The following is a 22,374-nucleotide window of genomic DNA, read 5'->3' on the forward strand; positions in this document are numbered from 1 at the left end:
AATCAATAAATCAACAAGCATTTCTTAAGGGTCTACTTTGTTCCAAGAAATAGGCTCTGTACTAGGGAAACAAAAGGATGAGTGAATTAATTCCTGCCCTCAAAAGGGGATTACATTCTCTTGGAAGAAACAAAATTACAAATATGATTATGTACAAAAAAAAAGTTGATTTTGTAGAAGAGAGCAGTAGCAACTGGATTCAATCAAGAAAGACTTCACAAAGGAAGAAATTCTGAAGTCTTAAAGGTCCAACTAGGAGTCTAATAGATGATATGAGGAAGAAATATATACCAGTCATGGTGGCAGCTGTTGTAAATAGAGTGTAGTATATAAGAAATATTTTTAAAATGTCCATTCCCTATAAAAAAAAGGACTTATTTGGAAAGGTATCAGACTTATAGACTATTGTGATTCTTTGACTGATAGTATGTATCTTAACATAAGGTAAGTGGGTAAAGGAATTGGATTAATATTGTTAGGTGGAATAGTTCTACTATTGCAATGTTTCTGAATTTCTTGATATTTAGACAATGGCCAGAAATTAAAACTATTGGAAAGCCATTGTCTATGGTTTTGAAGCTGTCAGGCTATTGAGTGCCCCTAACCAGTATCCTGAAAACCCACCTGTTTCTGAGGATGCCAAGGACAGTGAATTGAAATCAGGGTTGAACTTAATCTAGAAGAAGACGTTAGAGGAGTGGAATCATTTTAATTTTGAGATCCAAAGGAATGTGAATTTGAGTAGGAAAATTCTGGGATTTCCTCAACATTCTTCTTTATAGAATCTCTTTGGGATCCTTATTCTGAGAAATTTGAAATGCCCAAAGTGAAAAACCTTCTTTAAGAGTTCATTCAGGGGGCAGCTAGGTGGTGCAGTGGATAGGGCACTGGCCCTGGAGTCAGGAGTACCTGAGTTCAAATCCGGCCTCAGACACTTAATAATTATCTAGCTGTGTGACCTTGGGCAAGCCACTTAACCCCATTGCCTTGCAAAAAAAAAAAACCTAAAAAAAGTTCATTCAGGTAGGAACAGATTCTCCAAGGTGAGTCACAGGTATTTCCTACCATGCTGGTCCAGACCTTTCTCTCTGACTGTAGTCCCAGAGATGTTAGGCCTCAATATTTGAATATAAATAGCTAGAGATTGTGCTTATAGAAACACATGTTGCTTTGAGATTGTGACTGTTGATTCAGGAAAACAAAATGGACAGTGGTTGTTACTTTGGCCTTTGGGCGAAGGGCTGGAATAGGTAACAGGATGTCAGATGTCAAGGCTAAGTGACTTAGTATCTTATTAAATCTCAAGTCTAGAAAGGTTAAGAAGCTTGCCAAGCCTTAAATTTGGTTTGAGATCTGAAGTGGGTGAAAGAAATTTAGCAATCTATAGCAGGGTCTAGCAGGGTCAAACATGGTCTCATCCAATTAGAGTTTCACACCTAAATTTACTACATCAGGATTCCTCAGTAGAACAAGAAATTGGACATAATAAAATGCATTTCACTTGAGGTTTTAGTGATCATTAAATTTTATTACCCAATTTTACCTGAAATTTGTAACTTAATTTTAAAGCAAAATTTATTGCAAAATAAAACTTGAAAATAGGAACCCTGAAAATATAGTATCCTTCTGCCTAAAAAATCAAGTTGAATAACTGAATTATTTGTAGCTGTTTTCTGTCCTTCCTTCTCAAAGGATACTATGGCATCAGAAATGTGATGCCATGTAAGTGCATTGGATTTAAGTGAGGAAGAACTGTGCAAGTCATCAATCTCACTTCTCCAAATCTATCTGGATTCAGTGGCAAGATATGGATGACTGGAGATGGCACTGGATGCAGTGGGAGATCTTGGCTAATGTCTTTAACAGGTCTCAGTTTGAGGCAATGCTCATTCAGTGATTAAGGTTAGGTAAGAAAGAAATAAGGCAAAGAATGACCTATTTACCTAGTCCAAAAGAAACAAACAAATTTAAAAATTCAACCTTGGAGAGGAAGATCATCTGCATTTCTGGCCAAAACAGAAACAATTGCTATTTACATTCACTCTGAGCCAATCAGAGTCCAAACAATAACCCAGCCAGTGGGCAACTCCTCACAGAGGTCGTTGTCTGTATAACAGACAGAATTTGTAGTGAATTATTTTTTATTAAGAATATAAAAGAAGCATAGAAATGTGGTTGATTGATTTTTTCTCTCCAAAATAAGAAGCAATATATTTTTGGATTGAGTATCCTTGTGTATTGTCTTGGTTTGATTTGATTAAAAATGCATTTGTTAAATGTTTCTTTAAAAACTTAACATTTATTGTTTGAGAATATTATAAACATCACTTGTTACTAATGATTAATTTTATCATATTCAATTGTAACCAGTGATAGAAGGCCCATTTGGAACTAGGGTAGGGTGAGCCATATTTATGCAAGGCAAGGAATTAAATGCCTATAAGTTTTGTCTCAGAAATTCCAACAATAGCATGATCCTATGGAGATCTTTGATAAAAAAAATTTCTTCTACATACACCAAAATATTTTTACTTGCACTTCTTGTGGTGGCAAAGATCTGGAAACAAGATGTCCATTGACTAGAGAATGACTAAACAAAATGTGCCATGTGAATGTCATGTTCTAGTACTGTGCTATAAAAATGATGAATATTAATTAGCATAAAAAACCTAAATGAATAGTTGTAAAGAGAATAAGGCATTATCAAGAAAATAACATATGTGCAATTCATAAAGAAGTATAAATGGAGAGAGCCATCACAAAAAAAATAGAAAATGGATGTGGTACATTGCATATAAAATTAGGAGGGTGGATTTTTCAGGGGGATATGTTCTTTTGTTTTTTTTAAATTCCTCTTTTTAAAAATTTTTTTTCAAAATTCTTTTAAAGTATCAGTTAGAGGGAAACAGGATAGATTTAAGAATGTACTAATATTGTTCAGATTATTTATATATTTTTAACTCCTCTCTATTCTACTTATATTTAATGTTTTTTCTTTTCTTTTTTCTTTTTTTTTAAATTATCTCTTCACCTCCTTCATTTCCCACCTCCAACTCCTCTTCTCAGAAAAAAAAAAGAGTCCTCTCCTGATAAATCAACATTGACAAACAAAGCAAATTCATGTATTGGCTGTCTGAAAATGTATGTCACCTCTCTATCAGATAGTGGATAATGTGCTCTGATATCATCACTTTCAAGCTATGGTTGATCACAGGATCGATCATAAGTTCTTAGCCTTTCAAACCTGTTTTTGTTTTGCAGTGTCTTAGTTATTTTTCCCTGGTTCCGCTTACTTCACTGTACCTCAGTTCATACTCTGCATCAGTTTCTTTGGTTTGCCCCTTTCATCACTTCTGGATCACATCCATATTTCCATAATTTGTTCAGCCATTTTCTAATTAATTGGCCCATATTTTGCTTCCAATTCCTTGCTACACACACAAAAAAAGAGTTTCTGTAACTATTTTTGTGAGGTATCTAGATGGCTCAAAGGATAAAGCAATGATCCTGGAATCAGGGAGACCACATACTGGACTTGGAGATCTCCTACATTTTACTGTGTGACCCTGGACAAGTCAATCTGTTTGCATTGAAGGCAGGTTAGGTGACTCAATGGATAGACCACTGGACCTTCAGTCAGGAAGACTTGAGTTGAAATGTCACCTCAGACATTTACTAGCTGTGTAACCCTGGACAGGTCACTTAATCTCTGCCTTAATCTCCTGGAGAAGGTGATGCCAAAGTATTCCAGTGTCTTTTCTAAGAAAAGCCCATGGTCAGGAGATATACATATACATATACATATATACATATATATGACATATATATGCATATGTGTGTGTGTATTATATGTATATAGTCTTCCCTTTCCCTTTGTTTTTGATCTCTCTGTGATAATATAAGCCTAATAGCAGGGTCACTACTATTGCAGATAAGCACTTTTTCAGCAACTTTAATCACAGAGTTACCTAGAGATTAAGAGAGCAAATAACTTGCTGAGGGTCTCCTAGCTAATATCAGTCAAAGGTAAGACTTGAATCTAGTTTTCCTAGCTTTGAGGGCAGCTCTTCACATACTGCTGTATCTCATCTTCTATATTGTATTAATTTCATGTATTTCTCTGTTCTTTACCAGTCCCAAGTCATTATCTCTGGATTTTATAATCTTTTTTAAAATTTTCTCCCTCTTGCCCCCTTGTTCTCACCCCTTTCCAGTTAAACATCTAAAGCTGAATTATTTTTAACTTGTTATTCCCTCCCTAATATCCTTGTTATATCACCCATCCCCTTTTCCTCCATCTGTTTTCCTGTTAATTTTATTATATTTCTACACCAGGGTCTTTGTGTATTTGTAAGTGTTCAGTCCTCCTTTAATTCAGAAAAAAAAGTAAGTTTATAATTGTTCCACTCCCTGCATCCTTTCTATGAATGCTCTTTTTTATGTTCTATTTCAACAAGTTCTTCCCCCTACTTTTTGTGTTCCCCCCTCCCTTTTCTTATCTCTTAAAACCTGAAAAAGTCAATTAAGATCCTATATTTTATTCCTTTGAAAATATTAGGATTCCTAACTCGTCTTTTCTCTAATAAGCATTTCATTACAACTCAACCCTTTCTATTTGCTCAAATAAATGTATTTACCTTTCAAATTTCTTTTGACTTCTGTGTTTGTATTTCAGTTTTTTCCTACTTTTCCTTAAGAATGCTTGTGATTCCTTTTCCTTGTTAAAGTTTCATTTTCCTTTTATAGGATTATATTGAGTTGAAGTTATTCTTGACTATAACCCTTCATCTTTTTACCTTTTGAACAGGCAGCCTAGTTGAAGGAGAGGATCGATAGTTGTCCTTAGATTCAGGAACACAGGTTCATATCCTACTTGAGGACATCAATTGATTCTGTATCATTTTATGATCAATTGTATTCCGTAATTGATCATATTCTGTATTATTGTCCTGTCTTGTGTGGTTGCTTAACCCACATTTCCTTTGTCTATAAGTTTAATAGTTTAGTCTTCCCCTCTGAGTTAGTTAACAATTTTTCTCTTTAATTATAACTTTAATCTGCCATGCCTCTTGCTTCTAGAAAAAATTGCAGGTCATCTTTTTTGTTATTTCTTTAAAGTCCTACAAGCCAGCCTGGTATACATTGTCTATCCTTGTCTGTCCTTGTACAATTAAGGAGAGTCTTATCTCACTCCTAGGAATCAGGGAGTCTGCTATCCATGGTCCATTATCAATAGCTTCAAGATGCAGATGCATCTCATAAATCACTGAAACAGGAACTAGTAGGTAGCACAATGGATAGAGTGCTGACCCTGGAATCAGGAGGACATGACCCTGAATTCCAGACACGTGGTACTTATTAGCTGGGTAACCCTGGGCAAGACATTTAAACCAGATTGCATCACACACACACACACACACACACACACACACACACACACACACGCACACACACACACACACACACACACACACACACACACACACACACACACACACACACACACACACACACCTGTTTCCCTCAATGTAACCAACTGCATTGTTTTGGCAACCTACCTATTCTATTGTTTCTTACTATTCCTATGGCTCCTTGGCCTAACTAAAGTATTCAAACCTTAGGTAATGCATTGATTTTTTTCATTTTGCCTTCTGACCATGCTGAAAATTTGTAAGACATATTATGGATAATGTAATAATAACTTATTAAAGTATAAAGGGTGAAAATTGGATACTTATATTTTAAAATATGCCTATCTTAGGTTTTAACAAAATAATAAAACAGGAAGTGAACATTTCTGGTTCTTTTGTTTTATAACTTTTTTTCCTGTGTTTTTCTTACGATCAGTATAAACATCTCAAAGGTTTCCTTTGAAAGGGAATGTATTTTCATTATCCCCAGATTATATCTTAATTCTATACGTCTGACTGATATTTGGGAGAGTGAAAAATCATTCTATGAGGCACGTAAAAATGATGGAATGAGTCTTAGTTTTAAAGTTCAAAATAAAAATCTACTGTATCATCCATTAGTCACTTAACAAATATTTATTAAGAATATGTAACTGTTTTTGCCTTTCTTTGTTTCTCCAGCACTTAGCACAGCCCACATAAGCAACACTTAATCTTGCTTGTTGGTTGATTGAAAATTTATTGACTCCAGGCCCAATTACACTTAAATTAACCCTAATAGATATGAAGGAGGACAACAAAATAAAGATTCAGAAAGTAAGATTCTGCTATATTTTACTTAGATTATTCCATTGTCTCATAAACCCTGGTAGTCAGGAAGTTCTTTAAAAATACATTTTTTGTTGTTTTTACTATTCTGAACTTGACAAAAATCATATAATATGAACATTTCCATATACAAATGACAGAAAAATGAATGATATAGAAAACTATGAATATTTTTACATATAGCTTACTTTTTAAAAGTATAGGCTGAATTTAACACTTTAATTTTAAAGCTGTATTGCCTCTTTGTCTTCCTCTGAACTTTTTTGTTCTATTCATTTAAATTTGTTTTCAGACTTTCATTCATTTATTTGACATCCCTATAGCTTTTCTCACTCTCAAATCTTTATGCAAATCTTCCTTTTATATAAATGACCATATTCAAACAAAGAATCCACACATAGCTGTGTCTGAAGATGTGCAACTCATTTAGAACACTGAGTCCATCACTTTTCTATCAGGAAATGAGCATCTAATCATAGTTCTTAAATCTGAAATTTCACAGTTGTTTTCCTTTGAAATGTGACAATGTGTAGATTATTCTAGTTTTTCATGCATCAATAAGTACTCAGTTTCTCCAATTCTACACTTGTCATCATATCTTTTTCTGGACCAGTAACATTGCATTACATTACTATACCATAATTTTTACAACTTCTTCCCATTGATAAGATTTTTTTTTGGTTTCCAGTTCTTTGTAAAAACAAAAAAGTAGCTTTTTTTCCACCTTTCCTCCTCCCCAAAGCCTGGGGCTGGTTATCTGGACCAGAGAGCAGCCACAGGAGACCCCTTCCCCAGAGGAACTGGAGCAGTTTGCCAAGGAGCTAAAGTGGAAGAGGATCACTCTGGGTTATACCCAGGCTGATGTGGGCATCACCTTGGGGGCACTCTTTGGAAAGGTTTTTAGCGAGACCACCATCTGTCGCTTTGAGGCCCTACAACTTAGCTTCAAGAATATGTGTAAGCTCCGACCTCTGCTACAGAAGTGGCTAGAAGCAGCTGATGACAATGACCACCTTCAGGAGATGTGCAAGGCTGAGACAGTCCTTCAACAAGCCAGAAAGAGGAAACGCACAAGCATTGAGAATGGAGTTCGGGGAAGCTTGGACATGTTTCTCCAGTGTCCCAAACCCACACTTCAGCAGATTAGCAATATTGCTGAGCAGTTGGGCCTTGACAAAGATGTTGTCCGGGTTTGGTTTTGTAACCGGCGCCAAAAGGGCAAGCGAAGCAACGGCAATTCACCCCGAGAGGATTTTGAGGCAACTAGCTCCTTCCCTGGGGGACCTATGGCTTTTCCCCCTACCTCCAGGCCCTCCTTTCAGTCATCCCAGCTACGGGGCCCCTCATTTCACTACTCTATTCCCCACCTCCTTTCACAGAGGGGGATGCGTTTTCCCCTCTCCCTGTTACCCCTTTAGGCTCTAACATGCATTCAAGCTGAATGGCTAGTCCATCCTTGGACAGAGAAGGTGAGAGAATAGAGATGAGTAACCCAACAAAATATAATGAGGTCTGGAAGTTGGTCAATTAAGTTCTCTAAATCCTGGGAGTATTTAGGAACAGGAAAGAATGAGATCAATATTTCAGAGATTCATAAACAGATTTTTGAGGGGGAATGGGTGGGGGGAAGTTGGAAAATTTGTTTATTAGTTCCACATCTTTATCATCCCTCAACTTTTAAATAAAACAATCTTAAGCAAGTCATATTGAATCAAAGCCCTTCAAATATTTAAAGACCTCTATTGGGTCCTCCCCTCTGACCCCTCCAAATTAAACATTTGCTTCAACCATTCAATATAAAATAGTTAATATTTAAAAAAATAAAATAAAAAAATAAAAACAAAAACAAAAAAGTACTGTGCTTCTAGAGATATTTTATTATATCGATATATGTACATATAAAACTACATATGTATATAATATATAATTATATATGTATCTGAATGTGTATAAATATGTATATAAATGTCATCTTCTGTCTGTCCATCTCCTTTTCCTCTCTATTTCATCTTCTTGTGTTCTAAGTCTGGTGGGGTATCACTGAATCAAAGGGCATGCTCAGATATCTAATTTAGTGACTTTTTGGTATAGTTCCAAATTCCCAAGTATGCTTGCAATGATGCACAGCTCCATCAGTAGTGCAATGTGCCTGCCTATCTTCAAAATTGTCACTTTTCTGTTGTTTTTGTCAATTGGTGGATGTTATATGGGACCCCATAATTATTTTAGAATACATTTCTTTTATTAATGATTTGGAGCATTTTTTCATATCAATGTGGATAGTTTGGTTTTTTTTTCATAAAAATCTTTCTGCTCATATTCTTTGACCATTTATCTATTGGGAGATGGCTTTCATTCTTTTCTTTTCTCTGTATATCATATTTCAGACTTTTCTCAAACAAATATGTTGGGTACATTGTGTTTAATTTCTCCTTGAGATTTTTAAGCTTTTATTCCTCTAGATGAATTGATATTTTTTTCTAGGTCTATAAAATTGTGCTTTGGCAGATATAGTAGAAAATAAATTTAGCTAATGTCATTTTTTTTCATGTTGGCACAGTCCAACTATGAATAATTAATATTTCTCCATCTATTTAAGTCTGTCTTTGAAAAGAATATTTTCTAGTTGAATTCATATGGTTTCTGTATTTGTCTTACTGGGAGTACTCTCAACCAAATATATTTCCTAATGCTATTTTTATTGGAATTTTTCTTTCTATCTCTTCTTACTAGATTTTGTTGGTAATCTCCAGAAAATTTAATTATTCATATGCATTTATTTTATATCTTTGATACTCTGCTAAATTTGATCCTTTTGTGCATTCTGAAACTTTGCCAAGTAACTTGTTTCAATTAATTTTAACTGAATCTCTAGAATTCTCTATGTAGACCATCATTTCAGGCATGTCTACTAATGTATACAAATAGCTCTCCTCCCATTAAACTTTAAACCAGTTTCCTCTTCTCTTGTCTGTTATAGAAAGGAAGAACCTCTTCATTATAAATCTTAGAATATATTTTCATGAGCTAAGAATGTTATTAAACTTTTCTCTACCTTTCATCCAGATTATTTTTATATATGTATGTGTATCTTTATCTATATACATATAGAGAGAAACCTTCTATTACCAGATTATGTATAGATTTTATAGATTATATATAGAGTTTTATATATAAAGTTATATATGAAGTTGAATATACACTGAAATGTTAATTAAAACTTTCTTAGAGAGGAGCAGAGTTTCTTTTTTTTAAAGCTTCTAAAAGCAGTTTGTTCATATTTAGAATAGTGACCCAAATATTAGTAATTTTTGGTTAATGTAGTATGACATATTCCTAAATGAAAATAGAGAAATGGACATATAAAACCTATAATATTTTTTGTATTCTTTTCTGTCAAGCATTTATTAAGTGCAAGGCACAATGAGAGGTGTTAGAGCCATAAAGGACAGAAAATGAAAAAGTCTCTGCCCTCAAAGACCTTACATTGCACCAAGGAATACACCCTGTAAGCAAATAAATAAGTACAAGATAATTTGAGAAGGGAGAGTGAACTAACCACTAGCTAGATCAGAAAGGCTTACTCTTGGAAATAGCACCTAAATTGAGTCCTGATAAAATTGAGGAATTCTTAAGCAGTAGAATTGAAGAGTGAGTGAGAGCCAAGTGGACAGCATTTGCTAAGGCAGAGATAGAATGTCAGGTTCAGGGAGCAGCTAATTGTCCAGTTTGATTGGAATGTGAAAAATGAGAATGGAGATAATATGAAATAATTCTGGAAATGTAGGCTGGAGTCAAATTTGGAAGTTATTAAAATATATTGGATTATCCTGAATGTTCTTGAGTAAGGGAATCAAAACTGTCAAAATTGTGTTTTAGAAAGGTTATTTTGGCACCAAATGGGGAAGCATTAGAGAGGGCAGAAGCTGGAAGGAGGGAGAGCAATTAGAAAGTTATAGTGATAGTAATTGCTTATAGCAATAAGCAGGAAGTGATGAGGGCTTGAACTAGGGCAGCTGCAGTGTTGAGTTATGTGGCTAGATGTGGGCATGTGTAAGACTTTGAAGTCTTGTTGGGAGAACATGTGTAATCCAGAATTCTTTTTTTTTAAAGCCTTTTAGAAAGAATGCTTTTTCCATTTTGTACCTTGATTTTCTTTCTGCTTATTCATCATATTTTTAATAAATAAAATGGAAAAAGTTATTAAGCCTTTTCTTTATGCTATAGTTTTTCACTAAATTCAAAATGTTTTACTAAAAGACCTAAAAATGCTTTCAGAAAATGAAAATTATAAAGCTATAAATGAAAAACTTCTAATTAATCTCCCCTTCATTCCTCTCATCATCATTACCATGAGAAAAACATTTTAACTGTCTGTTCATGGCACTGTACCAAACATTGTCAACATGTGATAGTTCCCTATAACCTATTCTTCTGGATATTTAAAAAGAATTTATCCCTAAAATCAGGTTTTACATTAAGTAGATAATTGCTAATTTAAATAGTTTAACTGGTAATCTGGTTAGTACTGATTTAAGATCCAAATTATTTATGATAGATAGATAGATAGATAGATAGATAGATAGATAGATAGATAGATAGATAGATAGATAGAGATGCATCCAAGTAAAATCCAAAAGCCTTAAGGAAGTTTTTGTTCTAAGAATAGATCAGGGAACTATCACATGTTGACAGTGTTTGGTACAGTGCCATGAACAGACAGAACCTAAAAATATTTTTGATGGTAAGTAATTATGCTAGTGAAGAGAATTTACAGGCATTTTTTTTTCAGTTTCTGTATTAAGATGAAGTTTAGAGCTGGTCCCAGGCAAAATTGTGAATCAGGACCCCTCTCTTTCCCGTTCTGTGTTGCTTCCTACTCACCTCCCTTCTTTAGTGGCCTACGTCTAACAAAGTCATTAAAAATAGGTATTTTGTAAGGTGGGGTGGGATGAGGGAGAGTGATCTTAAATCTGTGATGCATTGGTATATCTTGGAAAAGCACTTGATTTTAAATCCTTTCCCTGATACTTCCTGTGTAATACAGGACAACTTTCTTAATCTCACTAGATCTGTTTCTTCATTTGAAAAACGAAGGACTTGAAGTAAATGGCTTCATTTAATTCTGTTCCTTCTCTAGATCTCTGTACCTACTTTAAGTGCCAATTCAGTCATAGGTATACTGTTCAAGAATTTCCTGTGGGGTATTGATAGAGTCAGATACTGGAATATTCCCTTGGGTTCCTTTTTTTATAAGTTAAAATTAAAATGCAAACTAAAAATTAAAAAATTTCTAGTTCTGGGCATTTGATATTTGGTACATAGTAAGAAAATAACACATTTAAAAATGTAATTGTGACTTAGTGGTTGGAGTTGACTTTGAAGTCTTGGTGGACTTAGTCAGGGAGACCCACTTGTGACCCTCCACAATTCAGTTAACTTCTCAATACCCCTGATGATAATTCTCTAGCACCAATTTACATTAATAAAAGAAGTTTCCTCCAAGGGGTTTCTATATCTTGTGATAAAAATCATAGACCCAGACGTTGTCCCCTATCAAAAAAACAAACACACAAAGCCCCCACAAAGATTGTCTAATACAAGAATTCTTAAACTTTATTATGTCATGGACCTTTTGGAATCCTGATGAAACCTATAGACCTTTTCCAGAAATGATGGTTTAAAAGGCATGTAATAAAATATGTAGGATTCCAAAGAGAATCAGTTATATTGAATTACACTTATCAAAAATTATAAAGTTCACAGAGGCCATGCTAAGAACAACCATGTATGGTCTTTATGGTGATGGTAGTTAATTTTCAGTGGCATACCTAATTATATATAACTTTTCTTATTTCATATTTTTTAAAATTTAGCTCTAGTCCCTTCCAGCAATTATGATGAAAAGAAGAACACTGGAGGGTAATTTGAGTTAAATTTTTTGAATAAATAATTTGAGTCATAAGTAATTGAGTTAACGCCCAAAGGGCAACAAAAATGTGCATACCCTTTGATCCAGCAATAGCACTACTGGATCTATACCCTGAAAAGATGATGAAAAAGGGTAAAAGCATCACTTGTACAAAAATATTCATAGCAGCTCTGTTTGTGGTGGCAAAGAATTGGAAATCAAGTAACTGTCCTTCAATTGGGGAATGGCTTAGCAAACTATGGTATATGTATGTCTTGGAACACTACTGTTCTATTAGAAACCAGGAGGGATGGGAATTCGGGGAAGCCTGGAGGGATTTGCATGAACTGATGCTGAGTGAGATGAGCAAAACCAGAAAAACACTGTACACCCTTACACCCCCCATGGGGGCGATGATCAACCTTGATGGACTTGCTCATTCCATCAGTGCAACAATCAGGGACAATTTGGGGCTGTCTGCAATGGAGAATACCATCTGTATCCAGAGAAACAACTGTGGAGTTTGAACAAAAGACCAAGGACTATTAACTTTAATTTAGAAAAAAAAAATAATATCTTATTGTCTGATCTTGCTATCTTTTATACTTTATATTTCTTCCTTAAGGATGTGATTTCTCTCTCATTACATTCAATTTGGATCAATGTATACCATGGAAACAATGTAAAGACCGGTAAATTGCCTTCTGTGGGGGGTGGGGGGAGGGAAGTAAGATTAGGTGAAAAATTGTAAAACTCAAAATAAATAAAATCCTTAAAAAATAAATAAAATAAAGAGGGAAACCAGGAAAAAAATAAGTAATTGAGTTAAATACACCCATTACTTTTACTAGTAGGAATGAGGGAGGGGCAAATATTTCTAGCTAACCCAGAAGAATACATATATATATATATATATATATATATATATATATATATATGTGAAGATAGATTCATTTTAAAATTCAAAAGTAGACCCGATACTTTTTGAAAGAAGGATTTTGAAAATGTTTTGGCTTTTTTTATTTTGAAAATTGCTTGTGATTATCACATTATTTCCTCACCACCATGATTCAGCTGCCTTTTCACCCTGGAAGCTCTTTCAGTTGCCTATGATTTTCTCATTCTGGAGCAGATCTTTGTTCTTGTGATCCCTTCTTCTCTTGGGTGAGTTCTGCCTGAAACCTGCATTTTTGAAGGTCCTAGTTCAGCTATACTTTATTCCTCTGCTTTTCACTCTCTGAACTCCATATTATGGCCACTCATATGTATCTTCCTCTCCACCCCAATTTTTTCAGTTTCCTTTTATGAGTCTTCCACCTTTATAAATTATGCTCCTGAGGGAAGGATTTGTCTTTCTTTTTTAAGGTATTTGCATCCTCAGCAATTATCACACTCCCTCACATAGTGAATACTTAATAAATTCTTGTTGACTTGACTGAATATTGTCAATAAATGAATATTCATTAGATACCTACTATATGCTTTGAGAGACCTAACAGGTACATAATCTAGGAGTTTGCAATCTATTAAGAATGTTAAGATATGCATTTAAGAATGACTATAATGCACATTAAAATATGGTATAGATAAGAAGATCAAAACCAACAGAGGGAGATCACATGAAGGTGAATTCCCAAATAGAAAAATAAGGGAAGACCTCAGATGCTAATATAGATGTATTAGAAATTAGTATAGTCTTTTAAGTGCTTGTGTTTTGTTTAATAATTAGTATTTTTGACTATTTTTCAATAAAATAGCTCTTCCACCTTTTTTTTTTCTGGGTGCATCTCTAAAACAGCTGAAGCTACTGTTTAAACTTCCATCTTGGGAAGATGAGAATCAATCTCCTTTGATAAATGAAAATGAAGTTCAATTTGAAGATAAAGCAGTTAAGTATATTTAGGTAGGAATATATAGCATATTTAGATACTGAATATTTTAAAACATTCTTTTCCATTTCAGGGCTGGCAGGGTAAGTTGCTATTTATAGCTACATTAATAAGTATTTGGAGTCAAAGGACCTGTGTTCGAATCCCATCTCTGTCACTTAAAGCCTATATTGTTGAGACCCCTTCTGGACTCCCTCAATCTTCCTGGGCAAGCATTGGAGAGGTGGGAGACAAGGATGACAAGGGAGACAAGTACTCCATTAAGATCTCCAAGTGCTCTGTTTATTCACCAGAATACAAATGCTTAAATATCCTTCCCAGACCCTAATCTACTCCCACTCCTCTGGCACTTAGTAAAATAAGGTTTTGATACTCAAAGGCACCAGGTGATGGTAATCTACAGTTTTCCCATAGACCACAGTCCCTGACACTATATGACCCTGGACAAATTATTTTTACCTTTCTGGGCTTCCATTTTTTCAGTTGTAAAATGAGGAGAGGGTGGAAAAAATGGCTTTTCAAGTCCCCTCCAGCCCTAAAATCTGTGACCCTACTTATTTATATACTCACTTTCCTTTCCTCCTCTCTCTCCCTTCCTCTCCCCTTCCCTGTTTCTCTTCCCTTCCCTCTCCATCTTTTCCTCCTCCCCTTCCATCTCCATTCACCTCTCTACTCTCCCTCTTTTTCTTTCAAAAGAATGTATGGTCAGCTCTTGATTATTTGAATACAAGACATTTTTAAACCCTTGAAAACTTCACCCTCTCATTTTTCTCTCCTGTCCATCCATTTATGCTCATATATTTACAGAATGTAAATTATCCCTAAACCAAATTTCAGATTAAGGAAGAAAAAACTACTGCTACTTAAAAATGAAACAGAAAAGGCAATTGTGACTCATGTCTAAAGTAAATACAGATTATTTCAAAATCTGCTGTTTATCCATTAATGGTATGATTATCATTTTCCCCATTAAAGCAGATAATTGAGAGCTGGCAATGTTTTAGAAAAGTTTAGCCATAAAATGAGATGAGTTAGGAAAAATGAATAATTTAGGAAAGAGAGGTTAGTGAATCTAATGAAACTCTTGTCATAGCTGTGCTTCAGTTCCTGAAAATATTCCATAAACAACTCTGAATGTCAGTTACAAGATGATTTAATTCAGTTTTCCAAAGGTAAGCAATCTATTCTCAAAGAGTGTTTTATTCATGTGCCACTGGATGACCCTAAAGCATGGAGGGCAAAATACTTTAGTCTATAATACAGTATGGTAGATATATGAAAACTGGCCAGGGAATCAGAGAATAGATGTTCAAATCCTATCTGTGAACCTACATATCTAGCTGACCTCAAGAAAGTCACTTAACCTTCTAAATGGTTTCTGAGTTCCTTTCCAACTCAATGTCTCTGAACCTATGAAACTATTAATAATTCTACTTTTCATTAGGGATGGGGTGGAGAGAGAGTATAGAGTATGTTTTGGACATTTCTCCACAAAGAAACATGAAATATTCTTATTTTCTGTCTCTGTCTCTGTCTCTGTCTTCCTCTCTTTCCCTGGTCCTTTCTCTTTCTCCTCCCTCCACTCCTAGAGTATGAAGATGCTGAGAAGGTATTAGCTCCAGGGAGTCTTCCATGTAGCCAGCTGTTCAACCCCCTTGGTGAAAATCAGAGGAGTGTAGTTATGTCAACTTGAAAATGAAAATATACTCTATTGTATTTGCACATATTCATAAATCAGCACTAAATCATCATGGTATTGTGATCTGCATAGATTTTCAAGGTACATTTAGAAGATATATGTCTATACTCTCAATGTGAAAACATAATCTCTTCTAAAATAGAAATCCCTTTTGAAAGGGATGGTGTGTGTGTGTGTGTGTGTGTGTGTGTGTGTGTGTGTGTGTGTGTGTGTGTTCTCCAAAACTCCTGCTGCCCCTGCCAAGTGAAGCTATTCTTCTTGAGGCAGTCATTCTGCAGAATTGCTATGATTGTCACTTATATTGCCCCAACCACCATCACGGCCTTTTTATATTTGCAAATATTCTTTGCTTGTTCCCTAGTCCAGATGTCATTCATTTGAGAGAACACCCTTGAACAAGTGCCTGTTTGCCTATTACTGCCAGTACAGTTTCAGGGAGGAATTGGACATTTCCAAGAGAAAGGGAATTTTATGCTCTTTTACACTTCATTTTGTTTGAGGCTGAATCATGAGCACACACCTACACACCAGATGTTGCACATGGGCTTTGAAGGAGGAATCCTTGAAGTGATTCTGCTGTGTTAAAAGGAAAATGAAAATTCAGAGGACCCTTTCCCTCTGCCTTATGACCTAAAATAGCAAAGGATGCCTCTGATCTCTTTGGTGTTCAGTTGAAGTTTAGGTGTTCATGTGAACTTTAATTAAAGCTCTTTAAAGGCTTTGCCATCTTTCAGATCTCTCTAGTCATAGTGGTAGAGATTCATTTTCAATACCTTCCTCTACATTAAAACATTTGTTTTTAATACTTGATGAGATGCCCTTTCCCCTCTGGATCTCAGAGCCCAGGGAATGTTCTTCTGTTTCCCCCCCACCAAAAAAAAAATTCTTCAAATCTGAAAGTAATCGAAGGAGAAATCTCCAAAGCAGAATACATAGGGGGTTTTTTGTTTGTTTTTTTTGTTTGTTTGTTTGTTTGTTTTTGCCAGTATTAATGTCAAAGTGCTCAGAGCTGAAGGCCCATACTATGACTCCATTCTCTTCTCTTCTGGTATTTTTTTTTTTTTGCCTCTATATGTTGCTATCAAGGGCTGTTCTCACAGTAAAAGTGGAATCAGGCAAAGACATTGGAAAGTATACTAAGTGTTCACTTAGGTCCTGGGTATGAATCACTCTGTGGTTTTTTTTTTTTATCAAGTATTGAAAACTATCATGAATATCACAGAAAATTTAGAAGGATTTTTCAAATGATTAAATCCAACTTGTCTTTTAATCCTGAAAAAAAAAAGAGACAAGAGAGGTTAAATGACTAAGTAATCCATTTTACAATTAAATTTTATCTAGAGTAATCTACCATTACTAACCCTCTTTTTGTCCCTATCAATGTTTAAAAACATATATTAACTTGATTTAGGAATTTTATTGACTTCCTATGCTTAAAAAATTTGCTATTTGGATAAAGTAAATGAACATTTTTCATCATTTACTTTCACCCCCATTTAAAGAGCCCCTTCTCTGGGAATGCCTCAGTTTGTCCAACTGATAACTGTGGTTCTTTTATAGTTGGATTTTCTTTGTAAGGAAACAAAAGTAAGATTTTTCAACAAATGAAATTATTTATAGTTGTAGTTCTTATTTTTGATTTTTGTTAATTTCTATTTTACTTAGTAATGTTTTAATTTCATACTTGTACAAAGAAACAGTTTTTTGAAAGGTACAATTCTAAGAATTTAATAAGTATGAACAAGGTTGTGAAATGGGTCAGTAACCCACCAGATTCAAGGGTTGCTTAGTAGTTAGACAAAAATTATTTTAAAATTTGAGTATTGGGAGATTTTGAAAATGACTGCAATTTTAACTCAATCAAAGTTTCCATTTTAAGGATGATAAAAGGTTTTTCCTTTTAGTAGGTAAAAATCAATTTTGTGTATGGAACATTTACTGTTAACATAATGTTAAACCAGACTTTATTTTTAATCTCTCAGCAGAGAAATTCTTTTCAATATTTATAATTTCCTCAGAATTTTGACACAATCTGGGATTATCAAATTTTAAACTGATATTTTTTGTGATGGTAATTTCATATTTAAGATTCATACTTTTCAGAAAGTTTGAAAATAGTATTTGAATACTAAGTTTCATAACTGATGTTATTTTAAAAAAGATTTAGAAGTTGTATGATTATGAAAGTTCCTGGACTGTCCAACTAAAAGAATCTAATAACAGAAAGTGTGTATTGCCATTTTATTTTTGTATCATTTATATAGGACAAAGATGAGTAAAAGATGATTTTTATAGATGCTAAAGAGACAATTTAAGGGATGATATACAGCAACTGTCACTCATGGAGGTATAAATATATAATAGTTCTTTAAGATTCAATTGCAGTATAATAGATATTGATGTATGCTCCATGCAGAAAGTTTGCACCCTTCTAAAATGAATGCTGTTCAGCTTCTCTCATTGTTGATATTTCCTTTTTAATGTTAGTTAACTAATTAAGATCTTTACTCTTTATACAAGTTTCTACAATCCTCACATAACCAATTATGGAATTATGGAGTTTGAAGGAACATTAGCTTTCATTTAACCTTCTTTCAGTGATCTTTGCAATTTCCTTGACAAATGGTCACTCTTTGGACTCAAAGGTGACCATTATGAAGGAATTTTAATTGTTTAAAAAAAAGTTTTTACTTGTTTTTCCCCCAAATTGACCAATCTGCTTTTTTTGTCCTTGAAAGGTTTGCAAGATAGGGGTCTCTTCCTATCTGCAAGATAACCATTTAAGATAACTGAAAACAGTACTAATATGCCTCCCAAAGAACTTTCTTCTTCAAGTTACATATATCCCAGGCCAGAATAGACTGTCTCAAGGTGACCTTACTGAGGGCTTGCTTCAGCTGTCCCCTCTTGAAATTCCTTTTATCTGAAAAAGATGGAAGTTCTTGTTTCTTTTTTTCTGTTAATAGTTTCCCTTCTATTTGTTTGCATTCACAAAGTCTGTGACTGATTAATTTTCCTGCTTAGAGTAATCTGCCTGGATTTATAGATTCAGTTCTTAAAGAGACTATTTAGATTCACTTTGTCATCTGACTATAAACTGCATTTCTAACCTCAAGTCTGCAAATGTATGTCTTTAGTGTTATGGGGACCTAAGTGAGAGACTTCGAACAAATCAAGAAAAAGATCTTTTATCATTACCAGAAAAAGCATTTAAGAAGTATTGCCTATTATTGGTGGGTTACTGAATTTTTAATTTAATTTAAAATCAGCATTTTCTGATTACTTAAAGGTCCTGCCTAAAATAAACTAAAAAAAAAAAACTCTTTACTTAGACCAACTTGAGGGAAAGTCAGACTTAGTTCCTAAGTCTGTAAAATTTGTGTCTTTGGTAATAGTGAAGGATAACACTGAGAGGATTTGTTAGGTCCCTTCTTTTCTCCCTTATTTTGCAAAAGAAAGCCAAAGGTAATGTAGCCCAATAGATAAACTGACTCCCAAGTCCATTCTAAGTACTCTTTCTATTAGGTACTAAATGTACAGTCCTAGGCAAATCACTTAGCTCTGCCACACCCACAAACAAATAAGACTAAATTACAAAGTAGTTGCTAACCTCTATTTTTTTCATTTATAATCCTCCACCTTAGTTCCAAAACCTATTACATGAATAAATCACTTTGTTGTTATTGTTCACTTGTTTCAGTTATGTCTTATTCTTCATGATCCCATTTGAGGTTTTCTGGATAAAGTTACTAGAGTGGTTTACCATTTCCTTCTCCAGCTCATTTTAACATGAAGAAACTGAGGGGAAAAAATGATTACGTGACTTGCCCAAGGTCACCCTGCTAGTAAGAGTGGGAGGTCAGATTTGAACTCTTCTTGACCCTAGACCTAGTACTCTACCTACTACTCTATCATCTAGCTACCCCTAATGAAATCACTGATATAGGATTAAGGAAAAGGGGAAGAGGGAGGGGAGGAAACTACTGAAAACACTTTCAGATCTGTTGTCACAAGAGACAAATCATGGTTTCCATAGAAGGTGAACTATATGGTCTCAACAAGCTATAGAGATGGACCAATATGAATACTGTTTCTAACCATGTTTAATCAGTTATCTGGCACTCTCCCATTCATACTATATATGTATGTATAAATAAATATATATTTATATAAAACTTAGAACCTGAAGAAAAATATAGAAATTCTGAATAAAACCAGGCTTTTCAAAGTCTCCCTTTGTGCCCCCAAAATAAATTGGGAAGGGGGAATTTTCTCTTTCTTTCCCTCAACATGCACATTTTTTTTCTCCTAGAAAAGATCTATGTGGGGATCTCATACATTTCTTTTTTTAGTTTTTTTTTTGCAAGGCAAATGGGGTTAAGTGGCTTGCCCAGGTACTCCTGACTCCAAGGCTGGTGCTTTATCCACTGCGCCACCTAGCTGCCCTGATCTCATACATTTCTAATAGAAGCTTCTTTTAAATCAGCACTCCCTAAATGAAAGAATTTCATGTGCTTTATGATGGAGGTGTAAATTAAAGGACTTTTTAATGACAGAATTATACTTTTTTATAATAACACTGTCAACTGCTTTTGTTTTTCAACTCCAGTAAATAATTTATTAACTACCTACCATTGACAAGGCACTGCACTGGTTCCTGGGGGTATAAAGACAAAATGAAAAGCAGCCTTTGACTTCAGGAAACTTACTTTCTGTTGGAAGATGCAATAAATACCCAGATAAGTAAAAGCAAAGTATATCTAAAAGAAGAACATAAGTTTTCAAGTGGAAGGAACAGTAGAGGTCATCTTATTAAAGCTTTTTATTTTACAGATGGGGGACATAGATTCAGTGAGTTAAGTGATTCTCCCAAGGTCACATAAGCAACCACTTCTTAGGGCCTCTTAAAAAAGATGATAATAGTAAAAGTCTTTTCAACTCTTTTGAAAAGACTTCGTTTTTCTTCCCTACCTCCCTTCAGTATTGTTCATTTTCTTGTGAACCAGGACTAAATAAATGCCAAGCAAAACCAAAACAAAACAATGCAAACTTTTTGCTCACCAATAGACTCTGATAATAAAAAGCAATTAAAGAAGTAGAGTTGGGTACAAGAGGATGACAAAAAAAGATTGACTTTTGGATGTAGTTATAATTATGGGCATACCAAAAAAATTACATATTTATAATGTGATGAATGTAGTTCCTGAGCATATTGTCATATTATTTCTGTTCCTTTTACATGATCCTACAATAAATGGTGTACATATTTTGTTAAGTTCAACTACTCCTAATTTTATTCCCATAATTTGCCTACAAAGCAATATTCAACCTTAAATTTTGAAAATAATAGGTTTTTCTTTAAAACTTCAGTATTTTTTCTATTAAATACTTCAGTAAAAAAAATAGGATCAGAGAATCACACTGATTTGTATTATTCAGAAATCCATTGCTAAATGTATATTAGCATGAGATTTTAGGCTTATATATTTAAAAGCATGATGTGTATTCCTTTTTACAAAAATTAAATGAATGAATGAGTGAATGGATAAATAAATATGTAATTTAAACAAATTCTTAAATAATACCAATACTATGCATGTTACATTGTTTGACATTGTCTAAGCTATACTAAGAACTGCCAAATCATTTGTGAACTTTTTGAGGAAGGGAATAAGGAAAGAATCATTTAGTAAATTTCATAATTTTTATGGGCAAGTAGGTGGCACAGAGGAGAGAGTTCTGGATCTAGAGTCAGAAAGACTCACCTTTCTGAGTTGAATCTCACTTCAGACACTTACTAGCCTTATAACCCTGGGCAAGTCACTTAACATCTATTTCCTCATATATAAAATGGGAATACACCGGATAAGAAAATAACAAACCATTTCAAAGTCTTTGCAATGAAAACCCCAAGAACAAAGTTCATGTGATCACATAGAGTGAGATACAACTGAACAACAGCAATCATTTTTATACTGTATAAAAACACCTGTTTTGATCCATCCCGGACTTTCTATTTTATTTAATCTTGTCCTAAGAAACAAGAACATGAACCTTATCCTTGAGAGAGTTTAAAAGTTTAGAGCTACAATGAGGCCATGCATATTCTGGATCTTTCAAAATCATTATTTCCTATGAAAGTGTGTAGTACCCTGGAGATTTGTTTTGATCATTACTGAGCATTTAATGAATGGTTCTGATTCAGCCCACATAGGAGAATAAAGTAAGACCTCCACACAGATGCATTGTGAATAAGACCCCCTTTGACAACATCTAGAAATTCCCTTGAGGCATCATATACATTTATTGCAAAGCATTGAAATGCGACTTTATACAAATAACTAATGAAGTAGGTATTTTTATGACAATTAGGGTCAAGTTAGATTGGAAAAAAAGGACAGCACTCAAAAGTATAAACAATAGGAGGAAATCATTTTTAAAAATGCCTGTTAATCCATAGCTTTTCCTGATTTACTTGTAAATTTTAGCTATGTACCCATGCATGTAGATTTAGAGGAGTAATGTCTGGCTCCATTCTTTGATTTGTGCCTTGGAGATTAAATTTGGGGGTGGGAGAATAAAATATGTAGAAAGAACTGTCCATTCACTACCATTAGAAAGGACAGAGAGTTTAAG

The 22,374-nt window shown here is 34.2% G+C and overlaps 1 protein-coding gene and 1 pseudogene across 11 annotated transcripts in view; both read left to right on the forward strand.

Annotated features, from left to right (window-relative positions):
• Window positions 1-22,374, forward strand: part of CEP128 (centrosomal protein 128) — a 541,441-nt gene that overhangs the window by 429,688 nt on the left and 89,379 nt on the right. For 10 of the 11 annotated variants that reach the window (XM_074235602.1, XM_074235601.1, XM_074235600.1 and 7 more), the window contains one exon: window positions 13,949-14,038. The exons of the other annotated variant lie outside the window; for it this stretch is intronic. In XM_074235602.1, the coding sequence (XP_074091703.1) occupies window positions 13,949-14,038 (90 nt within the window). The remainder of the gene's footprint in view (window positions 1-13,948; window positions 14,039-22,374) is intronic. 11 annotated transcript variants of the gene reach the window in all.
• Window positions 7,107-8,087, forward strand: LOC141520348 (POU domain, class 5, transcription factor 1 pseudogene; annotated as a pseudogene).

The sequence above is a fragment of the Macrotis lagotis genome, chromosome 4 (assembly GCF_037893015.1).
Source record: "Macrotis lagotis isolate mMagLag1 chromosome 4, bilby.v1.9.chrom.fasta, whole genome shotgun sequence".
NCBI classification, from domain to species: domain Eukaryota; kingdom Metazoa; phylum Chordata; class Mammalia; order Peramelemorphia; family Peramelidae; genus Macrotis; species Macrotis lagotis.